Source organism: Cherax quadricarinatus, chromosome 33 (genome assembly GCF_038502225.1).
Source record: "Cherax quadricarinatus isolate ZL_2023a chromosome 33, ASM3850222v1, whole genome shotgun sequence".
NCBI lineage: Eukaryota > Metazoa > Arthropoda > Malacostraca > Decapoda > Parastacidae > Cherax > Cherax quadricarinatus.
In genome coordinates, this window is record NC_091324.1 from 5,578,051 (window position 1) to 5,594,946 (window position 16,896).

At 37.3% G+C, this 16,896-nt stretch overlaps 1 protein-coding gene across 4 annotated transcripts in view; it reads left to right on the forward strand.

Moving 5' to 3' along the window:
- Positions 1–16,896, forward strand: part of cdm (importin-13-like protein cdm) — a 546,045-nt gene that overhangs the window by 516,431 nt on the left and 12,718 nt on the right. For all 4 annotated transcript variants that reach the window (XR_011392708.1, XM_053784034.2, XM_053784033.2 and 1 more), the window contains exons 14-15: positions 10,952–11,056; positions 13,188–13,325. Coding sequence is in view for 3 of the 4 variants with exons in the window: in XM_053784034.2 (XP_053640009.1) it covers positions 10,952–11,056; positions 13,188–13,325 (243 nt within the window). In the remaining variant the exon portion in view is untranslated. The remainder of the gene's footprint in view (positions 1–10,951; positions 11,057–13,187; positions 13,326–16,896) is intronic.

The following is a 16,896-nucleotide window of genomic DNA, read 5'->3' on the forward strand; positions in this document are numbered from 1 at the left end:
AATTTTGGTGTAATACTATGACACCAACACCGGCTCATAACTCATAGTACTACGGCACCAACAGTGAAAGGGTTAATATTGCACATCCCACCCCATTCATGGTCAACACCTTCTATTATTCCTCTTATTTTGCGTATATGCTTTCTCCAATTCTGTGTAAGCCGTTTACATTGCTGCCTCACACATATTTTCTCCATTAGCACATTCATAGCAAATATCAGATGAATTCACAATACTTATCAAGGAAAAGGTGGTTATTGCATATTCACATAGTGATAACTGTAAGACGTCAGGTGGTTGCCCTTAGAAAGATGTTCTGTATCAGTCCAGCTCCAGCTCATGTCTCATTGCCAATGGCAGCGATACGTGTGGAGCTACTAAAAGTATTAGAGAGCTGAAGAGGGGTTGTTGAGGTGGTTTGGTCTTAAATATTTAAAGAGAATGGAGCAAAGTAGAATGACTTGGAGAGCGTATAAATCTATAGGGGAAGGAAGGCAGGGTAGGGGTCATCCTCAAAAAGGCTGGAGGGAAGGGGTAAAGGAGGTTATGTGGGCGAGGGGCTTGGACTCACAGCAAGCGTGCTAGATAGGAGTGAATGGAGACGAATGGTTTTTGGGACCTGACGAGCTGTTGGAGTAGGAGCAGGGTAATATTTTGTGAAGGGAAACTGGTTAGCCAGACTTGAGTCCTAAAAATGGTAAGTACAATGCCTGCACTTTAAAGGAGGGGTTTGGGATATTGGCAATTTGGAGGGACATCTGAACTGTTGCATCTGAGCGACTCTGCAAAGATAGTGATTATGTATGAGTGATGGTGACAGTGTTGAATGATGAAAGTTTTTTCTTTCTTTTGGGGTTTTTCTTTCTTTTTGGGTCACCTTGCCTCAGTGGGAGACAGCTGACATGTTAAAAAAAAATTATATCACTAAACTTAATGCATATATCATTTGAAAGGCCTAAAGGTTTTGTAGAATCTGGTGTGAGTAAAAAGTACTTTTAAAACAATAATGACACTGTTCCACTTGGACTGGTAGCTATTCTTCATCAGTTAGATTATCGCAGCAGGGAAGAGGCCTCATAAGTAATACCAAAAACAGATGCCTGAATCTTTAACCCGTAAATGGTCCAAGCAGATCTACGTTCACATGCGTAGTGCTCCAAAAGTAGATCTACGTTTTTTTTTTTTTAAATATTTTCAAATATAACAAAAAAAAAAATGTAGATCAAAGTTTTTTTTTACAAGTTTTCAAATGTAAAAAATAAAAAAGAAGATCTACTTTTTTTACATACTATCTAATGTTGAAAAAACGTATATATATATACGTTTGGACCGTTTACAGGTTAAAAAAATGATGCACTAAAAAGGAAAACAGGGTACCACATGCATAGTTCTTATCTTGCAATTACAAATAAGTAAATAATTGCACATAGGTTATCTCTGCATCATTAAGATCATCTTTAACCCTTTGACTGTTTCGGCTGTATATACATATATGTCTTACTAGCCAGTGTTTCAGACGTATATATACTCAATAATTCTAGCAGCTTCAAGTCAAGCAGGAGAGAGCTGATAGGCCCACATGTGAGAAAATGGGTCTGTGTGGTCAGTGTGCACCATATAAAAAAAATCCTGGATCACACAGTGCATAATGAGAAAAAAAAACTCCGACCTTTTTTTTTTTTAATTAAAATGCCAACTTTGTGGTCTATTTTTGTATAGTATTTATGGTTGTATTCTTGTTTTCATGCTCTCATTAGGTAGAATGGAAAAGATATTATAAAAATACAGTGGACCCCCGGTTAACGATTTTAATCCGTGCAAGAGGGCTCATCGTTATGCGAAATAATCGTTATGCGAATTAATTTTCCCCATAAGAAATAATGGAAATAAAATTAATCCGTGCAAGACGCCCAAAAGTATGAAAAAAAATTTTTTTTACCACATGAAATGTTAATTTTAATACACACAAACTGAAAAAGGCATGCACAATTACATGACACTTACTTTTATTGAAGATCTGGTGATGATTGATGGGATGGGAGGAGGGGAGAGCATTATCTTCTTACTGTTTAGAAGGGGAATCCCCTTCCATTAGGACTTGAGGTAGCAAGTCCTTTTCTGGGGTTACTTCCCTTCTTCTTTTAATGCCACTAGGACCAGCTTCAGAGTCACTGGACCTCTGTCGCACAACAAATCTGTCCATAGAGCTCTGTACCTCCCGTTTCTTCAAGACTTTCCTAAAATGGGCCATAACATTGTCATTGAAATAGTCACCAGCACGGCTTGCAACAGCTGTGTCAGGGTGATTTTCATCTATAAAGGTTTGCAGTTCAAACCACTCTGCACACATTTCCTTAATCTTTGAAGTAGGCACAATGGATTCCACAACTGGCATAGGCTTCTCAGGGTTAGCCCCAAACCCTTCAAAATCTTTCTTAATTTCCATACTAATTCTCACCCTTTTTACCACAGGGTTGGCACTAGAAGCTTTCTTGGGGCCCATGGTCACTTATTTTCCAGAAACACCACCGAAAACACTGTAATAATACGAAATATTCCGAGTGTATGCTTGGATGTTACCGCGGAGGCTGGCTGGTAAACAATGGGACGGCCGGCACATGTGAGGGCACATTGGACGCGTCTCGGACGAAAATCGGTATGCGGGTTTTTAATCGGTATGCGGGGCAAAAATTTTGCGATAAAAGTAATCGTTATGCGGAAAAATCGCTATGCGATGCCATCGTTATGCGGGGGTCCACTGTATATGTGATTTTGATTGGTTTTACTATGAAAAGAACCTTGAAATGGGCCTCAAAGTAGGGGAAATGTTTGATTTTTGCAGATGTTCAAAAGTAAACAAATGATGTCATTTTCCAATAAATGTCCAAGTAGCCATTCTGATATGCAGTCATGAATGGATTGACATTATTTATACAATTATTACAATATTGCAGTAGTCTGCATAACAGTAAATCTTCTATTTTTTGTTTGAATAAAAATTCAAAATAGAAAGCAAGAATAATATCAGAAGGGCCTGGAGACGTGACTGATGAACAAAGAAAATGTTATTTTAGAGCCAGGAATGTCTGCATTGTTCATTCTGGACCCTATTTTGAAATTGTCATTTTTTAATTTTTGTGAAATTGGCCAAATTGCAAATTTCTGACCACATTATTGGGTAGTTGAAATCGGTAAGTGGGCAGTTTCCTGTACTCAATCGATAGAACAAATGGAGTTCTAAAGAAATAACTATGAGTTTGGTCGACTGGAACAATGGAATTAGCCGAAAATAGGGCTCAAAGTGGGCGAAATCACTGATTCATAAATATCGCCGAGGTCGCTAACTTCGCGAGAGTGTAATTCCATCAGTTTTCCATCAGATTTCGTTCTTTTGGTGTCGTCACAATCGGGAAAAGATTCTCTTATCATTTCATAAGAATTTTTTTTTTTTTCATAAATTTTGCGACACCAGGAGACGCCTCAGTATTTAGGGCTGCAACAGTCAAGGGGTTAATTTTTTTTAAGTTTGCAGTATGCTTATTTTCTGTTCCTCTAGAAAATGTCACTCAATTTTTAAAGGCAATATAAAACAATTAGGGGTTCCACATGGGCTCTGCAGATCTACCAGTTGGGATTGGAATCGTACAACATTTGCCCTTTACTCTTCTTAAGATTCCCTTTTCTTATGTCTGAGTATTGACAGTGGTGGGAGGACATCACTTGCAGGAACTGCTTCAGATTCTCCTGTTTGGTGAGAGAATCATTTAAGTGCTCTTTACCCTACACTCAGCCACATGAATGATCTTGATGTGGCTGATGGTCTGTTGGAGTACAAGGAAATCTTCCAGCCCTCTCACTTTCAAGAGTCTTCATCTACAAAGTCTGAGGGCTGGCTAAGGTTCTGGAAGAAATTATCAATGTTTTTTAATGGCCAAGTGCAGCAGCTTGGTTTCACCAACTTTATCTTGATTGATGGTGATATGCCTCGAAGGTTCCTCTTCTCCATCCTTCTCTATCTTGGCAGTGAAGACTGCCTTCTGAGTCTGGACAAGAGCCTCCTTGCTGAAGAGAGCCATTACTACCAACTGAGATACCAGAGATTGTGTTGGATGGCATTGGAGGCTGCTTTGACAACAGCAGAGGTAATTGCCTCGTGCTGCTGGAGACTCTTCATCAGAAAGAGATCTCTATAGCATTGATTAAACTTTTGCTTTGCAGTAAGCAAGACTGACAAATGCTCTCAGCTGCAACTTGGAGTGAAGTATTCACACGCAAATACAGACTGTAGATGGCCTTTGTTTTCAAGTGAGCAGAATGCATTGGATTTCATTGTCCAAACTGGATGCCTCAAGGTTGCATACCCTCCAGAAACACCAGCTTAAGCAGCTCTTGATAATCATCACATGGCTCTCTCATAAAAGTACTCATGAGAGTCTCCAGTAAGGTATTCATCATTACCAGGTCACATTAAAAGACCCATTCCAGGGGTCTTGTCACTGATGCCTGTCTGGTAGTTTTTCTTGATAGTTTATTACCAGCATTTCTGGAAGTGATGGAAAAGCAGGACTGTTAGCACACTGGTTAATCTATTCAACTCCTTGAACATTTCAGTATGTGATCCCTGCAGAAGGTACTGCAGGTTCCAGCTGAGTTGTTCTATCAGCTTGTAGGCTCGCAGTGTAAAGGTCAGTGCTGCTGGTGGTTGTGTTAGATAATGTGACCATTACTCTGCTTTTAATATTCACTTCTGCAGAGCTTCAACAACAGCTCTGTGTGTGTGTGTGCAACTTCTGTATCAGCAGGCAATTGAAAGACTTCCAGAAGCTTGATATTCTTTCCCTTGGACTGAGATGTCTATTCTTGAAATCAAATCAAAGTTTATTCTCTATAAGGATTACAATGCGTGGTTTACAGATTTTGGTTATTGTGTGGTTTACATGTAATAAAATACTAATTACAGAGGGGGCCACTAGAACACCTAGCAAGGCTAGGCATTTCGGGCAAACTTAGATTAATTCTTAACCCTAAATTATTACAAATTGTGGAGTAAGTTGACTAAATGCTAAGTGACTAAATACTAGTTTGTGAGTTTAGCAATGTGAATGCTTTTGTTTTGGCACAATACATAGTTTCTATATTGGAGTATCACAGGCAAACTTGTGACTAGTTAGGAATCATTATTTTAAGATTAAGATATGTATTTCTGTGCTTATAGTCAAATGGGTGAGTGAGTGAGTGTAGGTGTGAACCACCAGGCGGTTTTTATGTAGTTAGTTGACGGGGTGTATCAGGGAGATAAGACGTTTTCTAACGGTAGTTTTGAAGGTGATGAATGTGTCTGCCATTCTAGAGTTTTCAGGTAGGGTGTTCCAGATTTTAGGGCCTTTGACATACATTGAATTTTTGTATAGATTTAGTCGGACACGGGGAATGTCGTAGAGATGTTTGTGTCTGATGTTATGCTTGTGGGTCCTGTCACAACTATCAAGAAAGCATTTTAGGTCAAGGTTAATATTGGAATTTAAGGTCCTGTTTATGTAGATTGCACAGTAGTAAGTGTGGATGTTCTGAACAGGGAGTAAGTTTAGATCTATGAAGAGTGGGGGGGTGTGTTGCCAGGGATGGGATTTAGTGATTATTCTTACTGCGGCTTTTTGTTAGGTTATTAATGGCTTTAGGTGTATTGCTGCAGTTGATCCCCTAATACAAATAGCATTGGTGAGGTATGGATAAATATTTAGAGTGAATGGTGTAGTGTGAGAAGGGCATTTTGAGGCACGTAGTATCGTATCTTGGAGAGAATCCCAACTGTTTTGGATACTTTTTTTGATATGTGTTGGATATGGGTGCTGAAATTCAGGTTGTTGTCGAGGTATAGGCCTAGGAATTTGCCCTCATTATGTCTGGCAATTAGAGTGCTGTCAATCTTAATGTTTAGTTGTGCAGCACCTGCTCTGCTACCAAGCATAATATACTAGTAGGCTTTGTCAGTGTTAAGTGTAAGTTTATTGGCTGTCATCCAAGTTGATATTTTGAGCAGCTCCTCATTAACAATGGTGTTGAGGGTGGCAAGATTAGGGTGAGAGATGACATAAGTCGTGTCGTCAGCAAAGAGAATGGGCTTCAGGTGTTGGGATATGTTTGGAAGATCATTGATGTAAATGAGGAAGAGCAGGAGTCCAAGGACACTTCCCTGTGGAACTCCAGTATCAAGTGGCCGTGTTGATGATGCTGTGTCTTTAATGGTGACATACTGATACCTATCAGTAAGGTAGGATTTGAAATATGCAAGCGCATGGCCTCTTATACCATATTGGTCAAGTTTGTGGAGTAGGATGCCGTGGTCTACTGTGTCAAAAGCTTTTCTTAGGTCAAAAATTCCTAGTGGATATTCCGTATTTTCCAATGCTGTGTAAAGCAGATCTAGCATTTTTACAATTGCATCATTAGTGCTTTTATTTTTCCTGAAACCAAATTGGCAGGGGTTGAGTGTGTTTTGTGCCGTTATAAATAAATACAGTCTCCTGTGCACGAGTTTCTCAAAAGATTTTGGATAGCAATGGTAAGTTTCATATTGGCCTATAGTTGTTTACATCTGTAGGGTCACCACCTTTATGTATTGGTGTAACTCTTGCTGTCTTGAGTAGTTTTGGGAAGGTGCTAGTTTCTAGTGACTTGTTAAAAAGTAATGAAATAGCATGCGAAAGGACATGGGCCGCTCACTTGCACAATAATGGTGGGACATGAGACAGGTTCCCTGAGTTATTTTTAAGTGACTTTATAATCTCAGTGACTTTGGTGGGCTCAGTTGGTACAAGGTAGAAGGAATTTGGGAAATTCCCATCTATGGTTGAGAAGTCGTTTATCTTGTTAGCTGTTTCAGTGGGATGCAGTGGTGTTTCGTTAGGTTTAGTTAGGACAATATTCTTGTTTTTTTTTCAGTTTGTGGGTGCCCAGAATCTGAAAGAGTGTTTTCCAGGTCTTTTTTATATCTCCTCTTGTGTCAGTGAATCTGCTGGAGTAGTACAGTTGTTTGGCTTTCTTTATTACCTTGGTGAGAACTGATGAATAGTGTTTAAGAATATCTTTGTGTATTAAGCCCTGTCTATATTACTTTTCATATTGGTGTTTCTTATCAATGGATTTCAGAATGCTGCTGGTTAGCCATGGGCAACCGAGCTGTTTATTCATGATCTGTTTCATTTTTATAGGACAATGTTTGTTGTATAGTCTAAGTAATTTGTTAAGAAAAATGTCTGTCCAATCGTCAATACCATTGGCCTTGGAGAATTCTGTAGGCCAGTCAACAGTCTCTAGGTCTGCTGTGAACTTCCTTATTGAGGCCTCGTCATGGAGTCTAAATGAAACTTTGTTGTATTCCAGTGGTGGTTTACTAATGTTTGTTAAGAGGAAGGTTGGGTAGTGGTCTGTAGTGCTGTCTGTGATTATCCCTGATTTAAGGGGGATAGTATATTGGTCCATATGTGGTTTATTATGGTTGCACTTGTCTCAGTGAGCCTGGTTGGTTTAGTTATTGTTGGTATGAGAAGTGTGTTGTTCATATTGTTGATGAAATCAGTTAAAGGCTGATCATCTAGTAGGCCAAGGTTGATATTGAAGTCTCCAGCTAAGAGAAGGTGTTGCTTGTTCATTTGTCTTTTTGTTATTAGTGCCTTTAATTTCTCACTGAAATTTGAGATGTTTGTGTGGGGTATCCGGTAAATGGCACCGATTGTTTTAGGCGTCTTAAGGTTTTTTACAATAAAATTAGCAAAAATGTATTCCCCATTTTCATCACTAAAGCAAGTGGTGCTAATACAAGATAGTTGGTTGGAGTAATAGATTGCAATACCACCCCCAACTTGGTATGGTCTGCAGTTGTGGATTGCTGTGTAACCTGGTAGTGGGTAGATATCTATTGTGTCCTGCTTAAGCCAGGTCTCAGTAAGAATAATGCAGGAGAAGGGTGTCTTTAGTGACTCAAGGAGTGCCAGGAGGCCATCATAGTGTTTGGTTAAGGACCTGATGTTGTAGTTAAGAACTGATAGACTTTTAGCACTGTTTAGGATAGTGCTGGCTTGTGATGCTGTGTAATAAAAGCAGTTACTTTCCAGTAGATTTTGATTGGGTGTTATGTTGTGGAGGTTTATATCAGGGTCGACGTGATCATTCATCTTCTAGGTTTAAATAGTGGTTATTTATATCCTGTATTGTGAGTTCTAATACTGATATCTGTAGTAGTGGGGAGTTTGGACAAGTATATAGCTAAAGCACTTTGGTCATATAGAGTAGAGTCACTAATAAACATAATGAAATTGATATTGTCTATGTGTTGTGCTAGAATGAGGTAAAGTACAACTCAGTATAAACTAAAAATATAAAAATACAAATTAAAAATAGCACCAGACTCTCATTTGTAATTGCACTAAGGTCTAATATAATGAATTTGGTGTTGTCTATATTTTGAGCTAGAATGAGCTAAAGTACAACTAGGTTTAATCTAATATATAAAAAATACTAGTTTAAAATGGCATAAGACTCTCACTTGTAATTGCACTAAGGTCTAATAAAAGTTGTTAACAAGAACTAGAGTATAACTAAATTTAATTTGACAAGACAAAATACACAAGTTGAGGTAGCAAAAGAAAATAAAAAAAATAAAAATGGCAATGACTTGGTTATAATATGATGGTAAGGTGGTACACATGATATTATTAAAGTTGGAGTTGAATATACAAGCTTAAAAATTGGTAACAAAAGGTTAAGAAAAGTAAAATAAAGTTGGGTGATAAATTCTACAATAGAATAGGGCAATTATAAAAAAGTATATATTAAAATTGGGTAATAAACTTTACAAATAATAAGGGCAATAATAAAAAGCTTAAAATAGATTGGGCAATAAGGTATTGGTAAAATTGGGCAAGTATAAGATTGGGTTATTAACTCAAGACTAGAATAGTGCAATAATAAGATGAAAAGTTTACAATAAAGTTGGGCACTAAAATATAAAATAACAATGGGCAATAATAAAAAGTTTACAATAAGGTTGGGCTATAATAGAGATTTTAAAATAAAAATGGGCGATAGAGTATTTTTTAAAGTGAGGTAGAATACTGAGGACAAGCTATGGTTAGTTTCAATTAAAATAAGATAGAACAATGAAGTGGTAGGAAGTAAAAAAGGAGAGATTCCATTGATATTAAACACAATTAAGACTATGAGGTAGAATGGTCATTGAATACAACAGTGACATTCAAAAGTAGTTGGGGTATTGGAATTTTTTTGGAGGGAAGTACATATGTATTCTAACATTTACTTTTGCAAAAGGAAATTTTCCCATACACTGAGATACAGAACATCAGTCAACAACTTTTAGCTATATCTTCTTTGGTTATGTGATGCAAAGTTATACTTGCTAAAGGGAAACCAGAGATTTTGATGATCTCAAGGCAGCATGAAATAACTGTTGGAGGAAAAATGAGAGTGAAAAGATGGACAGCACTCAGCAGTATTGATATCCTGAGGGTAAAATTTAATACAGCAATGACTGTAAAGAGCTGTTGCTAAAGCTGCAAATAAGGCAACCAAGAAATTTATAGCATTAATGCACCTTCAAGTTTTGCTTGACAAAAGTAGCTGTAAAACTGTACCATGGCATGCCTTAACATCTTCAACTTTAGACAAAACAGACTACAATGCTAGGTGACTCATCTTGTGCCTTGGCTTGGTTCAGCCTATCATGCCTGCAAAATCTACAGTGGAGACATTGTATTGGTCCTACCGTTATGCACGTGCATTTTTTTTTTTTAACACTAGCCGTCTTCCACTGAGGTAGGGTGATCCACAAAAGAAAGAAACACTCTTGCCATCATTCAACACTTTCACCATCATTCAACACTTTTACCATCACTCACACATAATCACTGTCTTTGCATAAGCACCAAGATACAACAGTTTAGATGTCACTCCAAACAGCCAATATCTCAAACCCTTCCTTTAATAAAGTGCAGGCACTGTACTTGCCACCTCCAGGACTCAAGTCCGGCTAACCAGTTTCCCTGAATCCCTTCACAAAATATTACCCTGCTCACATTCCAACAGCTTGTCAGGTCCCAAAAACCATTCATCTCCATTCACTCCTTTCCAATATACTCTAGCACGTTCTAAATATCTCTCACATAGCCATCAGCAGCTTTATTTTGGCTGTGATTTCCTCAAGGACATAGTCATACACAATTGTATATGCCTCTACTAACTTGAATTTTAACATATTCTCAAAATAAAACCATTAACCCTTAAATGGTCCAAACGTATATACATGTATACGTTTTTTCGACATTTGAAAGTGTGTAAAAAATGTACATCATCATCATTTTTTTTTACATTTGAAAATGTGTAAAACAACTTTTATCTACATTTTTTTTTTTTGTTATATTTGAAAATATGTAAAAAAACATAGATCTACTTTTGGAGCACTACGGATTTGAACATCGATCTATTTGGACCGTTTAAGGGTTAAAAAAACCCACTTAACTGATTAATAGAAAGTTTTGGCATGCAGATGGCTTCAGCATTGCATTGAACCATATGTGAACAGAATGTTACTTAATATCATTAATTTATAATCCTCTGTGAAATGAGCTGAAATATGATAATATTTCTTAAGATGTATATTTGTTGTATTTCATGAAGCACCAAATTCTTGTGGGTCATTCAGCACAGAATGTTAAGAGGTTTGATCCTTTGCCTGCCAATTGTGGCCTGGTCTTGGTCAGCTGAGGCGGTTGGCTCTTATGATGCGAAATAGATGTAGGAACTTTATATTATTCCTCTAAAACCAGTGCTAAAAAGGATAAGGATTTTTTTTTTTTTAAGAATATCTGTGTACAAGGTATGCTGTAATTGGTAAATATTTCGCTTGACTGAACAATGTCTTGTGTGAATTTTTCAGGTAGTGAGTGGAGCTCCCCAGCCATTGTTGTTGGTCTTGCAACAGCTGATGCCTCTCTTGTCTGATATTGCATCCAAAGCCACAACAGACCAGGAAGTCATAGAGGTTAGCTTTAATATTATGTTAAGTCACATTCATATGCTAAGTCACCTTACTATTGTAGCAGGATTTGAGCAGCTTGAGTTCATCATTAAAAACACATTAACCCAGTTTTCAACTTTAGTAGAGAAGCGATTTCTTTTTTCATCAAAATTTGTGACTTGTAGCCTGTGACTTTAAATTAATTATGGATATGGGTTGTATTGCAACTAATGGACTAAGAAATTTTTAAATTAATTACATTGTGATTATAATATTGGTAATATGACAGAATTATAGCAAAATGACATTGATATTACACATTAGTAATGATGGGATAATTTTAAAATAGCGGAAAATTAGTTACAGTGGCAGTGACTTAAAAATGATGTTAGTAGCTTTTTAAGTTAAAAAGTGCTGACTATCCAAACAGCTCTAGTGCTTTGTATATTATACATGTCCTTTGAAAGAGATCCACTTCATCATTGGTTTCACCATGCTGGTGACTATCATAATCGTCTCCTTTTCTCAGCAACAAATATAACCTGCCATCACCTGTCATTTCTATAAATAAACATAAGGGAGCAGACTGTGCGTACAGTCGTACCAAATTTAACCCTTTGACTGTCGCGGTCGTATATATACGTCTTACGAGGTACCGTGTTTGACGTATATATACACATAAATTCTAGCGGCTTCAAATCAAGCAGGAGAAACCTGGTAGGCCCACATGTGAGAAAATGGGTCTGTGTGGTCAGTGTGCACCATATAAAAAAAGTCCTGGAGCACACAGTGCATAATGAGAAAAAAAAAACTCCAACCGTTGTTTTTAATTAAAATGCCAACTTTGTGGTCTATTTTTGTATTTATGATTGTATTCTCGTTTTCTTGGTCTCATTTGATAGAATGGAAAACATATTATGGAAAAAGAGGTGATTTTGATTGATTTTACTATAAAAACAACCTAGAAATGGAGCTCAAAGTAGGGGAAATGTTTGATTTTTGCCGATGTTCAAAAGTAAACAAATGATGTCATTGTTCAATAAATGTCCAACTAGCCATACTAATATGCAGTCATGAATGGGTTGATGTTATTTATACAATTATTACAGTATTGCAGTAGTCTGCATAACAGTAAATCTTCTATTTTTTGTTTGAATAAAAATTCAAAGAGAAAGCAAGAGTAATATCAGAGGGGCCTGGACACATGACTGATTAACAAAGAAAATGTTATTTTAGAGCCAGGAATGTCTGCATTGTTCATTCTGGACCTTATTTTGAAATTGTCACATTTTTTAATTTTCGTGAAATTGGCCAAATTGCAAAGTTCTGACCACGTTATTGGGTAGTTGAAATCAGTAAATGGGCAGTTTCTTGTACTCAATCGATAGAAAAAACAGAGTTCTAAAGAAATAGCTATGAGTTTGGTTGACTGGAACAATGGAATTAGCCAAAAATAGGGCTCAAAGTGGGCGAAATCACCGATTTGTAAATATCTCTGAGGTCGCTGACTTCTTGATAGCGTAATTCCGTCAGTTTTCCATCAATTTTTTTTTTTGGTGTCATTACAATCAGGAAAAGATTCTCTATCATTTCATAAGAAAAAAAAAATTATTTTTTTTTTTTTTTTTAAATTTTGCGACACCAGGAGACACCTCAGGATTGGGGGTTGCGACAGTCAAAGGGTTAAAGCATCAACAATGATCTGTGCCCTATAAACAAAAAAAAAGAAGAAATCAAGAAAGCCAGAAGAACCTTCGTCTTTTCATCACTTCTTGTCAACTGTTGTCATAATTTCACAGTATTCTCTGTAATAGTATAATTTTCACTTTAATTTACTCAGTAACTGCTGCTGTACAATAGTGATTTTGCAATCAGAGTTTGTGGGATCCAGTGTTAGGATTTCAAGTTCAGTAACTACAGTATGTACTTAATTTTCAAAGTGCTACATTAATAGTCTTTTGAATTTTACTTATTAATGGACAAAAATATAGAAGGTTATGGACGGAAAGTATTGGGTAAAAAATTAATTTGGTTCGATTTATTTTACTTGTGTTGCACATGTGGGATTTTGACTCTAAGGTTTCGAGTTATTAGGGGCAAATATGGTGAGGTTAGGTCGTGTTTTTAACATTTTTAAAACATTGTTTATTTTCAGGCTCTCTGTAAACTTCTAAAAAACAGCATTAGCACTCTGGTAGATGATTGTGTAGCCATCTTACCAGCAATCCTAGAAATTATACCTCAGCTTTATGAAGCATCCCTCAACCCAGCAATATTAGATTTAGTTAAACAGGTAAGCAAATTATTTTTGTGTATTGCAAAAAAAATAATCAGGCCAAAATGTTTTAATAGCAGGGCATACTGAGGTGCTAATCTGAATTCATTAATATTACCTTTTGTGTACAGATTAATTCGTCACATTATTTTGAAAGTGTTTAAGTCATATTGTTGTATGGCTTATGTCGGTGTCATTATACTGACTGTTGTGCTATAATATTTCTACATTGTTATTTAATAATATTTTTTGTTACTGTCAACTCATGAAGAGTTCGGTGAGAACAGTGAACTTTGATTTAACAGACTAATAGAGAAGAGGATGTCCAGTAATGTCATTTGTCCATTAAATCCAAATAATGAGATTATTGTCCTGGGATTGTAACAATATCAGACAATTTTGGAAGACCCTTGTCCAAAATCAATTATCCCAATGGATGGTAACAGCAACAGACAGTTCTCGAGACACTGAACTTCATCCATTGTTTTCAGATTTTGTCCATTAAATCCAAAATTAATTAAATCAGGGTAATTTAAATTGAGGTTTTACTGTTAAATCAGGTAATGTAATAGTCTCACAATCAGTATATGGAGGATTGAGCCCAGAGTCCTTGAGTTGATTGATCCACACATGCTGATCATTGACCCTCACAGGTTTATGAGATTATTGTCCTGGGATTGTAACAATATCAGACAATTTTGGAAGACCCTTGTCCAAAATCAATTATCCCAATGGATGGTAACAGCAACAGACAGTTCTCGAGACACTGAACTTCATCCATTGTTTTCGGATTTTGTCCATTAAATCCAAAATTAATTAAATCAGGGTAATTTAAATTGAGGTTTTACTGTTAAATCAGGTAATGTAATAGTCTCACAATCAGTATATGGAGGATTGAGCCCAGAGTCCTTGAGTTGATTGATCCACACATGCTGATCATTGACCCTCACAGGTTTATGATTGTTCCTCACGGGTTTATGATTGACTCGCACAGGCTTAGCATATCACACAATTTATTTCTTCAGACTGGTTGTTATGAACAACTCAGTGAATCACTTGTTTATAATTCCTACTAATTTTTGCTTAGTTATGCCTCTTGGATTCCTTTCTTAATGAAGCTCCTTTTCTGGAATAAATACTCTATCTAAGATGCCATTCATTTAAGAAGTTAAACCAATGGAGGAAAGATAGGCTTCGTGAGAGCAGACTGGTGCAGTCAGACTAAGCTATGGTGGCAGAGTATGTGTTAGGCCTTGTGATGAGTGTTTAAGTGTCATGTGCCAAGCCACTTCTACAATATTTATAATGCTTATCTAAGTTGTTGTGTTGCATTATGTTATCATCCTGGTCTGTATGGCAAATTGTAAAATGGGCTCTTATGAGAAAATTAGGCTTGCTTAATGTAAAAACTCCAATTGCATAGGGAAAATTATTGTCCTAGACACTTCTCAAATGGGATCTTATGGAAAAATTGGCCTTACCAACATTTTTAACCCTTTCAGGGTTTCGGACATACTAGTACGGCTTACGCACCAGTGTCCATGACGTACTAGTACGCATAAATTCTAGCGCCTTCAAATCTAGTGAGAGAAAGCTGGTAGGCCTACATATGAAAGAATGGGTCTATGTGGTCAGTGTGCGCAGTATAAAAAAAATCCTGCAGCACACAGTATGTAATGAGAAAAAAGAAACTTCGACCACATTTTGGGATTAAAACAGAGACTTTGTATGGTATTTATTGCTGTATTCTAGGTTTCCTGGTCTCATTGTATAGAATGGAAGACATATTACAGAAATTAAGATGATTTTGATTGGTTTTACAATGAAAAGTACCTTGAAATTGAGCTCAAAGTAGCAGAAATGTTCAATTTTTACCAAAGTTCAAAAGTAAACAAATCATGCTAAGCGTCCAATACACATCAACTGGTGAGTCTAATATTCTTTCACAAGTGCGCTGATATTATTTATACCATTTCTACACTAATGCAGTAGTCTGCATAACAGTAAATCTTATTTTTTGTGTGAGAACAAAAATTCAAAGTGGAAAGCAAAAAAAATGTAAGAGGGGCCTGGGGACGTGACTAATGAACAGAGGAAATGTTATTTTAGTGCCAGGAATGTCTTGTTTATTCTGGACCCTATTTGGAAATTGGCATCTTTTGAAATTTGTGTGAAATTGACAAAATTGCTAAATTCTGACCACTGTATTGGATAGTTGAAATCTGTAAATTGGTGGTTTCTTGTACTCATTCAATAGAAAAAATGGAGTTCTAGCGAAATAGTTATGATTTTTGTCGAATAGTACATTGGAATTGGCCGAAAATAGGCCAATTTCTGCTGGAAGGAACTGAGGATCACAGATGCTAATCTTTACATGGAATACTTCGAGACTGTTCTTCTTCCTACCCTCGATGTGCAACCTTCACTCTGGCTCCGCTATGTGGATGACATCTTTGCTCTGTGGCCTCATGACTCCAGTCTCTCCCAACCTTTTCTTGAAGCTCTTAATAATCTTGCCCCTTCCATTAAGTTTAAAGCTGAATGGGAATCTAATTCCTTGCTTCCTTTCCTTGATGTCCATGTCCACCGCTCAGATACAGGTTTTTCCTTTAACGTTTACCGAAAACCTATGCACAGTGGCATGTACATTCACTACTTTTCCTATCATGCTTCCCCTGTCAAGAAAAGTGTTCTTATTTCCCTCTTTCTCCATGCCCTCCGCATCTGTGATCCTCAGTTCCTTCCAGCAGAAATTTCCACTCTTCATAATTCGTTTTCCCGTCTTGGCTACCCTTCCCATTTCATAGACTCTGCCCTCTCACGTGCTAAATGTAATTTCTTCTCTCCCAAACTCTCTACTCCTGGGAACTCTTCTATCCTCTGCCTTCCCTACATTTCCGGTCTTTCTAATCTCAACAATTCTCTCCGTCCCTTAGACATCAAGCTTACCTTCCGCCAGACTAACACTCTTCGCACTAATCTCCTCCCTCTACAGATGTTCCTGGTGTCTGCTCTATTTCTTGCTCCTCCTGTCCTCTTCAATACTTCAGAGAAACTGGTCGATCTCTTTCTGACAGACTTAGGGAGCACAAAAATAGTGTTAGGCTTGCCGACACTAACAATGCTCTTTTCTGTCACGTCAGAGATCATAGCCATCTTATTGACTGGTCTTCTGCTAAAACTGTCTTCCCTACTTCCAACTCGAACAGTCGCAGTCTAGTTGAATCCTCTCTAATACACAACTTTCCTTGTATGAATCTTAGCCCTGGCTTCGTCTCTGTAGATGCCTTCCTCTCCCACTCCATTGTAAAATGCTCCAAACTTCAGAACACCCATGACTTAACCTGACTCCTGATTTTTTCTTTTTCTTTTTCTTCTTCTCCCTCTTCCCCTTTCCTCTTTCCTTTTTCTCCTCTGGGTTGTCTTTCTCTCTTCTGTCTCATGTTTCTGTTCCTTCTTCATTTATTACACCACTTCCCCTTTCACGCACCTCTGTGCACTTGCTCTCCCTCTGTGGGCGCCTAGCTCCCTTGCAGTGCTCCCCTTCCTTTGTATTTGACTGACTCGTCCTCTTTATTCCCCGCCGCCG